Source organism: Balaenoptera ricei, chromosome 11, assembly GCF_028023285.1.
Source record: "Balaenoptera ricei isolate mBalRic1 chromosome 11, mBalRic1.hap2, whole genome shotgun sequence".
NCBI lineage: Eukaryota > Metazoa > Chordata > Mammalia > Artiodactyla > Balaenopteridae > Balaenoptera > Balaenoptera ricei.
Window position 1 is genome coordinate 61,871,551 of NC_082649.1, and position 13,858 is coordinate 61,885,408.

Consider the following 13,858-nt stretch of genomic DNA (forward strand, 5'->3'; position numbering starts at 1 on the left):
CAGGGCACAATAAAGACACAGACATAGAGAATGGACTTGAGGACACGGTGGGGGAGGGGAAGCTGGGACGAAGTGAGAGAGTGGCATGGACTTATATATACTCCCAAATGTAAAATACATAGCTAGTGGGAAGCAGCCACATAGCACAGGGAGATCTGCTCTGTGCTTTGTGACCACCTAGAGGGGTGGGATAGGGAGGGTGGGAGGGAGGCTCAAGAGGGAGGGGATATGGGGATATATGTATGCATATGGCTGATTCACTTTGTTGTACAACAGAAACTAACACAGTACTGTGAAGCAATTATACTTCAATAAAGATATATTAAAAAAAATTAAAATAAAAAAAGAAATATACTGCTGAACTGAATGAATAAGCATTTTCAGAACTCTAATGAAAAACTGATGAACTCATAAAAGTGCTAACAAAAGATCAAGATGAAAAAAAAAATTAATTACATGGGACTGAGTGAACTGATGAGGATGAGTATAATTTTTGTGACTTTCTGTCTGAATTAAAAAAAAAAAAAAAAAATTCCACAAGGACTCAGAGGCAAAGAATATACAAATCAATTTTCACTGCAAAGTAAAGGAGCTGTTACAGTGGAGGATTACTGGACTGAATGTCAATACTATGACATAGTATGAGTGTGTTTCATGTTTGGTAATTGCAATCATTGTTGCTTTTGTTGTGGTCATCCATGTACAATGCTTGGTGTCAGTCGATTTACCTCTTGTAAAAATAAAATACAGTGTGTGTGTGTGAAAAAAAAAAAAAAAAAAAAGAAATAGTCCCAGTATTTTACAAATTTCTTTTTATACCTTCTTACCTTATCAGAAAGCTAGCTCTCTTGAAGGAAACCTGCAGCCTGCCCATTGTGGCCTCTCCTCCAAACCACCTGTCTTCAAAGAAGGCTGGCCATGTGCTATCTCTGGGCACAGGCATGCCCGCCTGTCTTGAGCTCCATCCCACCTGCCAAAATGTACCCCCTCTGTCTCCCTTGGGCCACCTCCATCTTCCCAAGAGTGAAGGGAACTCATATTTGTGGATTAGCCCCTAGGCATCAGGCTCTTGGGTGGGTACTTTTTTTTGTTTTTAATATATCTATTTTACTTTATTTATTCATTCATTCATTCATTTTTGGCTGCGCCGGGTCTTCGTTGCTGCGTGCGGGCTTTCTCTAGTTGTGGTGAGTGGGGGCTACTCTTCATTGCGGTGCACGGGCTTCTCATTGTGGTGGCTTCTCTTGTTGTGGAGCACAGGCTCTAGGCACACAGGCTTCAGTAGCTGTGGCACGTGGGCTCAGGAGTTGTGGCTTGCGGGCTCTAGAGTGCAGGCTCAGTAGTTGTGGCGCACGGGCTTAGTTGCTCCGCGGCATGTGGGATCTTCCCGGACCAGGGCTCGAACCCGTGTCCCCTGCACTGGCAGGCGGATTCTTAAGCACTGCGCCACCGGGAAGCCCCATTGGGTGGGCACTTTTAAATCTTGTCTTTGGGACTTCCCTGGTGGTCTAGTGGTTAAGACTTCGCCTTCCAATGCAGTGGGTGCGGGTTCAATTCCTGGTCAGGGAGCTAAAATCCAACATGCCTCGTGGCCAAAAAACCAAAAACATAAAACAGAAGCAATATTGTAACAAATTCAATAAAGACTTTAAAAATGGTCCACATCAAAAAAATTTTCTCTTTCATTTACTCTTTACAACATATATATAAAGTCAGAGTTGTTACTCCCATTTTTCAAAGGATGGAACTAAGATTCAGAAAAATTCATTACTTTGCCCAAGATCACACAGCCAGGAAGTGACACAGCTGGGACTTCAACCCAAACCTGTCAAACAGCAAACCTGGGCTCTTCCCACATAGCATGCTGCCTCCGACACGGGGTCATGAACTTCTCCGAACACATGGCTAACCCCTGAACCTCATCATAACCTGGTGTTGCCCCATCTTCGGAGAACATCTTTTCAAACCCAACTTCCAAAATTACCTATCAAGCCACCTTTACTGTGCTCCCTCCAGGCCACATGGGGCCCCTCCCCCAATCAACACTGAGGGATCAGCTATTTCAAAACCACACATACCATCCTAGGAGCCAGAGCCTCTGCATCTTCCATGAGACGTAGGAGCAGTTTCTAACGGTGTCCACTGGCTACCTTCTCTGCTTCTATAGACAGCACAGTGCAGACCACAGAGACTGGCTCAGCCTGGAGGGGTTTCCTGCCTTCTGCACCTTCTCACCTTCATGACCCCACAGATGATTCCGTCTCCTAGGAGATTCTCACCACCCTATGCAGTCAGCCTTGTTCTTTTCAGCCCAAGGAAAAGGAAGACACCTACCCACAGGGGCTCAGCTAAGCCCCTTACTCTTCGAGTGTCCCAGTCTCTCCCGGCAGCCTGTGCACTGGAGTCAGCAGAGGGGACAGGGAGAAGGGAATGCTCTCACAATTGCTCCTGGGGGAAGCAGGGAAGAAACATACCCCAAGCATCAATGCTGGCAACTTAAACTGCTCCCAGCCACTCTACTGGAGCTACACTCAGGTCCTTCTGAGGGGGTCCTTTGCAAACAAGAACTAGGGAACTCAGTTCAAAAGGAGACATTGAGAGAAGAACAAATTTAGAAACTTCTCAAAGGGAGAGTTGACCCTTAAGCTGGGCAATGACAAGGTCCAAAGGGCCCCCCAAATAGCTTGAGCCCCAAATCCAAACATCAGACAGAACCATGATGTCCTGTGAGTAATCACTGCTTCAACAAGGCATTAAAGGGCTTCTGAGGACAGCGACCACAGGCTCACAGGTAAACCAAAGTTCACCTCTGTGTGCAGCAAGTCAAACCTCACTCCCTCACATCTTCAGAGCTGTTCTCACAAGTTTCTCCACCCAGTACCATCTTCCTCCCCAAATTGTTCTTCCCATCTGCTGTCAAATAACCCCAGGTATCATGAGTCCAAAAAAATGCCTATTATTAAAGGAGAACTTACTTTTTCAAGACAGTTAGGTTGTTGATACATTCTTCTTCCTCCTATGGATGGTCCCTATGTACCTCAACTTATTTTATTTTTCTCCACAGTATTTTTCATCATCTGACAAATTATACTTTTATTGTCTACCTCCCCCCACCAGGTTGTAAGTCATGAGGCAAGGATTCTGTTTTGTTCATTATTGGTTTACTAGCGCACAGTACATTTGCCTGGCAGATGCAAGATGATTAATATGAATTTGCTGAAAGAATTAATTTCAAAAATGGTTTGATCACCAATAAAAATTTTTACACTTATGAAGAAGGTCAGAAAACAACAGCAAATACCACATTAACAGTGAAGTGCCAGAGCACATCCATTAAAGTTGATGGTTGATCATTTACCACGCACTGAGGTTCTACTTTCTGTGAAAGACTGGGGAAGGAGCATAAATATAGGAAAGAAACATAAACATTTTTGCTTGCAAATGAAATACCTATCTGCCTAAAAAATATCCAAGACGCAGGAGAATAAACAAAAAACATTTAAAACTGACAAAATAATTCATTAAGTTAGCTAGATATAGGATAAGTGAACAAAAATGATTAGCTTTCCTAAATACCACCATAAACAATTAGAAGACAAAAAGAGAAAATAAGATGCCATTCATATGAAAATAGCTAAGAACAGACCTAACAAAAACCTGCAAAACCAAGACAAGAAAACTAAATGTTTATTAAAATAAATAAAAGAGGAACTGAATAAATTGAAACATACAGTGTTTCTGAATGGGAAGAATCAAACTTGTAAAGAAGTCAATTACCCCAGTTTTGCCTATGAATTCAAAAAAATCCACTCCCCCACAAAAAAATCAATGAGATTTATACAGGGGTAGGGGATCATTGACAGTAATCTGAAAAAAGTAAGTGTGAAAGACTAGCTGAGAAGGTTTTGAAGGAAGTACATTTTTGAAAGAAAAGATGAGGGGGAATTAAACCCTACCTTAAAAGGACAATACTTCAAGAAAACGAGACTACAAGCCATAGAGAGTGAGAAAATATTTTAAAAGGCATAATAAAGGACTATTATCCCAAGTATATAGAGAACTCTTAAACTCAATAAGAAAATGAACAACCCGATTTAAAAAATGGGCAAAAGACCTGAACAGACACCTCACCAAAGAAGTTATACAGATGGCAAACAGGTATATGAAAAGACGCTATACAATAGCAGTCCCTAACCTTTTTGGCACCAGGGACCAGTTTCGTGGAAGACAGTTTTTCCACGGACTGGACGTGGGGGCTGGGGGGTGGTTCAGGCTGTAATGCGAGCGACGGGGAGCGGCAGATGAAGCTTCGCTTGCTTGCCGCTTACCTCCTGCTGTGCAGCCTGGTTCCTAACAGGACCAGTCCAGTACCGGTCCTTGGCCTCGGGGTTGGGGACCCCTGCTCTACAACATATGTCTTCAGGCAAATGCAAATTAAATCAATGAGCTACCACTACACATCTACTAGAATGGCCAAAATCCAAAACACTGACAATACCAAATGCTGGCAAGGATGTGGAGCAACACAAACTCTCATTCATTGCTGGTGGGAATACAAACTGGTGCGGCCACTCTGGAAGACGTTTAACAGCTTCTTACAAAACTAAACATACTCTTACCATATGATCCAGCAATCATGATCCTCAGTATCTTCCCAATGAGTTGAAAACTTATGTCCACACAAAAACCTGCACAAGGATGTTTATAGCAGCTTTATTCATAATTGCCAAAATGTGGAAGCAACCAAGATGTCCTTCAGTAGGTGAATGGAGAAATAAACTGTGGTATAATCATTCAATGGAATATTACTCAGCACTAAAAAGAAATAAGCTATCAAGCCATGAAAAGTCACACAAGAACCTTAAATGAATACTGCTAAGTGAACAAAACCAATATGAAAAGGTATGATACCAACTACACAACATTCTGGAAAAGGCAAAAAGATCAATAGTTGCCAGGAAGGGAGGGCAGAACACAGAGGATTTTTAGAGCCTGTGAAGAGGCTCTGTATGATACTACAATAATAGATACATACCATTATACATTTGTAACCCATAGAATGTACAAAAGCAAAAGTGAACCCTGGGCTTCCCTGGTAGCACAGTGGTTAAGAATCCACCTGCCAATGCAGGGGACATGGGTTCGAGCCCTGGCCAGGAAGATCCCACATGCTGCGGAGCAACTAAGCCCGTGCGCCACAACTACTAAGCCTGCGCTCTAGAGCCCACGAGCCACAACTACTGAAGGCCGCATGCCACAACTACTGAAGCCTGTGCTCCTAGAGCCTGTGTTCCGCAACAAGAGAAGCCACTGCAATGAGAAGGCCTCGCACTGCAACGAAGAGCAGCCCCTGCTCGCTGCAACTAGTGAAAGCCCGCGTGCAGCAACGAAGACCCAATGCAGCCAAAACATAAATTAAAAATAAATTAAATAGATAAAATAAATCTATTAAAAAAAAAAGAGTGAACCCTAATGCAAGCTACGGACTTTATGTGACTATGATGTGTCAGTGTAGGTTCATCAAGTGTAACTAATGTACCACTCTGATAATGACGGAGGCTCTGCATGTGTGGAGCCAGGAAGCATATGGGGACTCTGTGCTTTTTGCTCAATTTTGCTATGAACCTAAAACTTCTCTAAAAAAATAAAGTCTACTAAAAAAGAACGGGAAAGGGGCAGGGAGAGCAATACTTAATCTCTTACCTGGACTGCAATATCATCCTGACTCACACTCTTCTGCAACCAATGCACCACTACGGGCTGAAAACCTTTTTAATATATAAATCCAACCCTTTCAACTCCCCTGCTTAAAATACTTTAGTGTCTTCCTACTGAACCCAGAATAGAAACCAAAGTCTTCACAGTGACCTCCAAGCCATGTGCCTAGTTGTCCCACCTCACAATGAACTACTTCCTCTGACCTCTCCCTGTCTCCAAAGTACACCCAGGTTTCTCTCCCAGCCCAGGGCCGATGCATTTGCTGTCCTCTCTGGAAAGCTCTTCTTTACTTCCTTCTCCAGTAGTTTTCAAGACTATTTCTACCTCATCCTTGAGGTCTCAGTATCATGTGACCACCTCCATGAGGGCTTCCCTGACCACTACCTTCAAAGGTAGCTTCTTTGGGGCTTCTCAGATTTGAGAAGGTGCATAAGAATCACCTGGAGAGCTTGTTACAACAGATTCCTGACCCCACTTACCCTCCTCCCCAATCTGACTCCGCGTCTAGGGTGGGACTAACAATTTGCAATTCTAATGAGCACCCAGGTGATCCTGATGCTGCCCACCCATGGACCACACTTTTACGAAGCACTGTACTTTAGCAACAGGTAATTATGGTAACTTATTTGTTTTTGGTAAAAGTACCCTCCATGAGAAAAGGGAACCTGTCTGCATTATTCAGTACTATGCACCTAGCATTTAGAAAGCACATATGGAAAAAACAATGCTGGTCTCTCTGGGATACATCTACTACTTGTGGAGCAATCTCTTCAATAAAGAATTTCTCTGGGGCTTCCCTGGCGGCACAGTGGTTAAGAATCCGCCTGCCAATGCAGGGGATACCGGTTCGAGTCCTGGTCCGGGAAGATCCCACATGCCGCGGAGCAGCTGAGCCCGTGTGCCACAACTACTGAGCCTGCGCCCTAGAGCCTGTGAGCCACAACTACTGAGCCCGCGTGCCACAACTACTGAAGCCCGTGCACTCAGAGCCCATGCTCCGCAACAAGAGAAGCCACCGCAATGAGAAGCCCGCGCACCGCAACGAAGAGTAGCCCCCGCTCGACGCGACTAAAGAAAGCCCGCACACAGCAACGGAGACCCAACGCAGCCAAAAATAAATTATTTATTTATTTATTTATTTATTTTTTTTTTAAAAAAAGGAATTTCTCTGATCTCGGCAGGCAACCTTTTTTTTTTTAAATCCCACATTCCTAATTTATCCCCCACCCCCAACTCATTTCCCCTTTGGTAAGGCTGTTTGCTATATCTGTGCTTGCAACTTCTATTTGTAGAACATGATCTGGATTTCCACATTCAGGGGGAATTTCTTGGCTTGGGTCCCCCTTTTTCCACTTAAATCTATTCATCCAAACTCATCACTCTGTACACACAAGACTCTTATTTCCTCCACCACGTATTTACAACCATAGCCCTGGGGATGGACGCAAGAGGGAAACCATAGCCTGGCCAAGTTAGGCCTTCTTGGTCCTTTCCTGATTACCTGATAGCTAAAGTGATTTTTAAAAGACTGAAAAGAAGCTCAGCTCACCTGAGGCCAAGTGGTTTGGAGCATGGCTGATGTTCCCTGGCTCCGTGCACTGTCTTCTGGGTTTGGAAGAGCAAGAACCTTAAAAGCTAAGAGAAGAAGAGCCATGAGTGCAATAGTCCCTGTGCTACGTCACCCACAACCGCCCACAGTCTTCTGTCTTTTCCTTTCGAGCACTGGCAGGAGACTATCAGCCCCGCTCTGGCTGATCGCCCCAAACTCCTCATGAATTGCACTGCCTGGTCCTCGGGACAATCCACCACCTGCCTGCTCTGCCCAAGAGCGTTCCGGGGCCCATTCACATTGAGCGGACCTAGGGATCCAAGACGAATCCTGTCCCTACGGTGCTGGGTCTGAACAAAAACCTAAAAAAGCGCTTAGAGGGACCATGACATTGACCCCAAAAAGGGTGCCTTTGGAGAAGGGAGACAGGGGTGGATCTGGATTGAGCTAGAATACTCAAGTGTTCCAGTGGGTGATGATGATAGGAGACCCCAAACATCAGAAAATTCGGTACCGGGCACGGGAGGCAGTTGGGCCAACTTCTTTAGGACAAAAAAGACGATCACGCCTCGGTGGGCAAGGGACTGGACCAGGGCTCTAGGAGGCCCCGCCGCCACCTCGGCGGCTTCTGCGAGGCCCAGACACCCGAGCACCGGGTCAGAGAGGCGAGTTCAGGGGCGGGGTGCTGACGAATCGCTAAGGAAAGCGAGGAAGCTGGTGCCGGACGAGACTGGCACGAAGAACTCGCCTGAACCGAGCCTGTTTCCCTCAGAACCCCAAGAAGTGAGTCTCCGAAAGCCGATACGGAACCGAGCACGGGCGTCGAGCGCCCCTCTAGGCCGCCCGGAGGCGGCCCATCTCGGTGGTCCCCGCGGCGCGGCCTCACGTGACCCGAGGGGCAGGGATTAGGGCGGGCTCTTGCCCGTGACGTCACTTGCGGGCGCCGCACCGCCGTGCTAGCGGCGGGTGCCTCCGCTCCTGTGCTTCAATCAATGAGCCGACTGAGGGCGGGCTGTGAGGGTGCTGATGCCACCTTGCTCTACTCAGATCTCGGCCTCTAGACCTAGGTGGGGCCCCAGTTAACCGACTGCCCCATCAGCTGTCGGCCCCTTTGTTCCCTGGGTCACCTGGAGCCTGGGCTGTGCAGGTGTGGGGAGAATGGCTTCTGTTGTGTCATCTCCTTGAGGCCCACGCCAGGCATCCTGCTTGGGCCCTAGGCTGGGCAGCCCTTAGGAGAACCATGGTTCCCATCTACCTTTTTAAAGCCCTCTCCCTTCCTAGGACCTAGGCGTGTGTGGGACCTTTTAGGACAGATTCATTTAACAACCAAAATAACAGCGACTAAGGTTGCCAGGCATCCGGTATATACAAGTCCTATATTAAATGATTTTGTCCTGTATTGACTTTGGCAGGACGCCCTAAATGTCCTGTGTTTAGCTTTTTTCAATGTAGTACAAAACTTCCGTAGTTTACAGCTATTCCGCCTAGTTAACTGGCAAGTAACTTAAATTTCAACACTGGCTGAAAAAAACAATCATACCTCCACAACTGAAGATCTGGATAATCCCTTACAGTCTCTCCGGCGGGTTTGGCTGAGGAAAGGAAAGGGGGGCGGCGCTGAGAATTGAAACATTAAAAGGACTTTTTCAGATTCAAGAAAGGAAAAGACTGTTCTTTGACCAAAGTTCCAAGCCACGAACGAGTAATTGCCCTTAAGAACAAGTAAATGCCGTTAACTTACATAACTTCGGGTCAACACACATGCTCTGAAAATCAGCCAATGCCAGTGACAGTCTCACTTTGGTGACCCTTGCAACTATGCTTCTGAGAGTTATCAAATCAATGGCAGCCCCAATCTTCAGAACATGAGCCAATCAGTGACAAATGCCCTTGAAAGCTAGCCAATCAATGACAGTCCTACCCACTGGACAACAGCTAACTAGCAAATGCCTCACTACAGTGACGATGCTTCTGAAAATCAATGGGTCAACAGTAGCCTTACTTCAGTGACCACTTCTTGCCAGTGTTGCTGCCAACATGAACAGACTTTTTCTTTGACCACTGATAGGTCTACTGAACACAGTTCCATATATATGGTTCCTACTCACCAAGCACTTCAGAGCTAAAAGGGGAAATTGGCCTCCCACTGCTAGAAGACAGAATGACCCTAGATATCTGTATATATGACTCTATCCCAGGAGTTAGTTACTATACAGTAAAAATTACAAAATATTGCTGAAATTAATAAAAATCTAAATAAATGGAGAGATTTACCATGTTCACAAATCAAGAGTCTATATAATTAAGATGTCAATTATACCAAAATTGATCTATAGATTCAATACAATCTCAATCAAAATCCCAGGATATATTTTGTAGAAATTGACAAACTGATTCTAACATTCATATGGAAATGCAAAGGACCTGGAAATGCCAAACCAACAAAAAACAAAGTAGGAGGACTAACAATATATGACTTCGATACTTAGAAAAACTATAGTAATTAATGCAGTGTGTTAATGGCATCAAGATGGACAAACAGATCAACGAAACAAAACAGAATCTAGAACTAGACCCACACATATATGGACAATGGTGCAAATTACCCATTTGAAAAGGAAGGGAGCGCGAGAGAGAGGGAGGAAGGAACTTGGATCCATACCTCATGCCCTATACAAAGTTTAATTCAAAATAGATGACAGAACTAAATGTAAAATCTAAAACTATAAAACTCCTAGAAGGAAAAATAGGAAAAAGCCTTTGTAAAATTGGGTAAGGCAAAGATTTCTTAAATATGCCACTAAAAGCACAATCCATAAAGGAACAAACTGATAAATTAGACCTCATCAATATTAAAAGTTTCTGCTCTTCAAAAGATATTGTTAAGAGAATGAAAAGACAGACCACAGGCTGGGAGAAAATGTTTGGAAATCACATATACGAAAAAGGACCCGTATCTATAATATATAAAAACCTCTCAAAGATCAATAAAAAGAAAAGCCAGTAAAAACATAGGCAAAAGATATAAACAGAGACTTTACCAAAGAAGACATAATGGAAGGCAAGTAAGCACATGAAAACACGCTCAACATCATTAGTCATTAGGGAAAGCGAATTAAAACCTTAATGAAATAGCATTACACACTTATTATAATAGCTAAAATTAAAAATGCTAACAACATCAAGTGTAGGCAAAGATGTATTAGAAATGGAACTCTCACACAATGCTGGTAGGAGGGTAAAGTGGCACAACTTCTTGGTAGAACAATCTGAAGATACTTAAAAAGTTAAATATACACATACCTTATGACTCAGCCATTCCACTTCTGGTGTTTACCTAAGAGAAATAAAAGTGTACATCCTTACAAAGACTTGAACACAAATGTTCACAGCAGCTTTATTTGTAATACCCAAAAACTGGAAATAACCCAAACGCCCATCAAGAGGTGAATGGACAAACAGAAGGTGGTATATCAATAGTAGAACACTACTCAGCAATAGAAAGGAATGAACCACTGATATTATGCAACATGGATGAATCTCAAAATAATTATACTGAGTGGAGTTCCCCTATGGTCTAGTGGTTAGGATTTGGCACACAAAAAAAAAAAAATGCTGAGAAAGACACCAGGCCAAAAAGAATACATACAAGGTGTTAACATTTGTATAAAATCCTAGAAAAGGAAAGCTAATCCAAAGTGACAGAAGGAATTCCCTGGCTGTCCAGTGGTTAGGACTCCACGCTTTCACTGCCAAGGGCCCAAGTTCAATCCCTGGTCGTGGAACTAAGATCCCACAAGCCGCAAGGCGCAGCCAAAACAAAAAAACAAAACAAAAACAAAAAAAAAACCCCAGTGACAGAAAGCAGATCAGTGGTTGCTGGGGGAGAGCCAAGAGGGAGGGATTACAAAGGGGCATAAACAAAGTTTTGGGTGTTATGGCTATGTTTATTATCTTGATTGTGGTGATTGTTTCACTGGTATATACATGATAAGTCAAAACTTATCAATGATATTATGATAATAAATAACACTTTTATTATGCTCCAGTCACTGTTCTAACCACTTCTGTGTGTATTAATGCAGTTAATCCTCAGCACAATCCTGTGAGGTAGATGGTCATCCCTATTTTACAGATAAGGAAATTAGTGCAGTTTCCATAACTTAACCAAGGTCACACGCCTGGGTTCATACCAAAGTTGGCCTGGCTCCGAATGATTAACCACTACCCTCTGCTTCCTGCAGTGGGCAAAGTCAAGCTGTCTGCACGAGTGGATGCTACAACAGAACGTATTTACTTCTCTTGTAACCACAGGTAACAGAAAATAATGGTGGCTTCTTCCAGATCATAAAAAATAACTAGATGAAATTGCAAGGGAATGTTTGTTGATGGGAGGTCACTTGGAACAGTAATGAGATGGACAAATTTCAGACAAATAGGGCCTTGCATCTGATTCAAAGTGTACAAACAGCCCATTTTTTGCAAAGGCATAGACTGCAATTGAGTAGTGAAGAGTCACTGCAGAGTCAGAAGTAGTGAGGGTGGGCACTGTACCCAAGGTAGGTCTCTGGAAGTCTGCACCCTATTAGGACTGTCCTTCCAAGATGCAGATGGCTCCACACAGACAGGGGCCCTCTATTTTTGTGTTTAGAAGACTTCCAATATACAGATTGTAATAGAGGGTCCACATATCTTGCCTTTTTCTTAACACTTGTTTAGGGTTGCACATCTGAGAAAGGATGCAGGGGAGATAAAGTTTTAAGAGGTACAAGGTCTGAAATGTCTTTATTCTATATTCACACTTGAGGGTATAAAATTCTGGTGGAAATCATTTCCCTTAGAATGTCAAAGGCATACACCATTGTCATATGTCAAGGTTGCTGTTGAGAAATCCAATGCTATTCTTACTCCTGATCTTTTGTTTTCCCTCTCTAGAAACATTTTAACATCTCTTTAAACCTGGTGCTTTGATCATTCACAGTGATGGTCTTTGATGTAGGTTTCCTCCCAATCCATCTTGCTGGGCACTTGGTGTATCCTTTCAATCTGGAAACCTTCCTTTGATGTTTTTAAGTTTGGGGGTTTGTTTGTCTTCTCTAACTGTAAAGAGAGTTCATCTTGGGGAAACAAGGGTTAAGAGAACCTGAGGAAAGTTTCATGATGGAAGCTGAGAGTCTGAATTAAACATCCTAGTGGGACAGGCCAGAGGAGCACGCGTTGCAGTTATGCAGAGAGAAGCAGCAGATGTTTAAGAATTAGCACAGTTAGGGACTTCCCTGGTGGTCCAGTGGTTAAGAATCCACCTTCCAACGCAGGGGATGCGGGTTCGATCCCTGGTCAGGGAACTAAGATCCCACATGCCACAGGGCAACTAAGCCTGCGAGCTACAACTAATGAGCCTGCACACTCTGGAGCCCACGCCACAACTAGAGAGAAGCTGGTGCGACACAACGAAAGATCCTGCGTGCTGCAATGAAGACCCCACGCAGCCATAAATAAATAAATAAATAAATAAATAAATAGAATTAGCACAGTTCAGAAAAGGCAGTGATGACATTGATCAAAAGCATGAAGATGGGGAGAAACAAGAAGAGGCACTGTGAGCCTAGCTGTGGAGAGTGCTACTCTTGGATAGATGTCTTCTGCACGTGGCGTTTCTGATGCAGGATGAAACTTCCACACCAACTAAAGGTTTTCCCATACACCTTACACTCGTAAGGTTTCTCACCAGTGTGGACACGCTCATGCTGAATCAGGGTGATTTTCTGATTGAAGGCCTTCCCACACTCCTTACATTCAAAAGGTTTCTCCCCAGTGTGGATCCGCTGATGCTGAGTCAGGGCCGTGTTGGAGCTTAATCGTTTCCCACACTCCTTACATCCGTAGGGTTTCTCCCCAGTGTGCATTCGCTGATGGACGATGAAACTTGAGCTACAGCTGAAAGTTTTCCAACATTCGTCACACTCATGGAGCTTCTCCCCAGTGTGGAACCTCTGGTGCTGGAGGAAGACGGAGCTGCAGCTGAAGGCCTTGCCACACTCCCGACACTCATAGGGCTTTTCTCCAGTGTGGGTTCTCTGATGCTGAATCAAGGCCATATCTGAACTGAGACCTTTCCCACATTCTTTGCATTTAACTGGTTTCTTCCCAGTGTGGATTACCTGATGCCGGATAAGTAAGGAATTATATCCGAAGTATTTTCCTCATTCTTTGCATTCAAAAGACTTTTCACCAGTGTGACATCTCTGATGTCTGTGGAAGTCTGCCATCCGAATGAAGCATGTCACGTTTTTCACACTTATAAGATAGCTGACCGCTAGAAACTGTCTGATTCGTAGTGAGTTGTGTGCTAACACTAATGTATTTTCCCAGTTTCTCACACTTCTGCCCGCTCTCCACAGCACAGGCCTCCTGATGCCTGGTTGACCCATCTGTGAAATCTCTCCTCTTTGACTTTGTCCTCTTAATCATCCCGTGGCTGTGCTGTTCTAGGCGGCTCCTGAAGCCAAGGTGCTGGGGAACATTCCCTGGCAGCCCTCCTAATGTCAGTCCGTGGGACTCTGCTTCTTTGGAAATGTGTTCTTTTGGCAT

General features: G+C 44.2%; 2 protein-coding genes across 6 annotated transcripts in view; both read right to left on the reverse strand.

Moving 5' to 3' along the window:
* The window catches only part of ZNF621 (zinc finger protein 621), a 289,130-nt gene extending 276,002 nt beyond the window's left edge, over positions 1-13,128 (reverse strand). For 3 of the 5 annotated variants that reach the window (XR_009505808.1, XM_059939377.1, XM_059939375.1), the window contains exons 1-4: positions 13,062-13,128; positions 10,571-10,604; positions 8,808-8,859; positions 7,268-7,353 (exon numbers count right to left, since the gene is read on the reverse strand). Coding sequence is in view for 4 of the 5 variants with exons in the window: in XM_059939377.1 (XP_059795360.1) it covers positions 7,268-7,291 (24 nt within the window). In the remaining variant the exon portion in view is untranslated. Of the gene's footprint in view, positions 1-4,619; positions 4,689-7,267; positions 7,354-7,781; positions 8,150-8,807; positions 8,860-10,570; positions 10,605-13,061 lie in introns of those variants that run through there. The other 2 variants (XM_059939378.1, XM_059939376.1) reach the window with 2 other exon arrangements.
* On the reverse strand, positions 11,157-13,858 carry ZNF620 (zinc finger protein 620). Its single transcript, XM_059939379.1, is given in 2 exon segments — positions 11,157-13,546; positions 13,548-13,858. Coding segments are annotated over 2 exon segments (969 nt in total). The 3' UTR covers positions 11,157-12,888.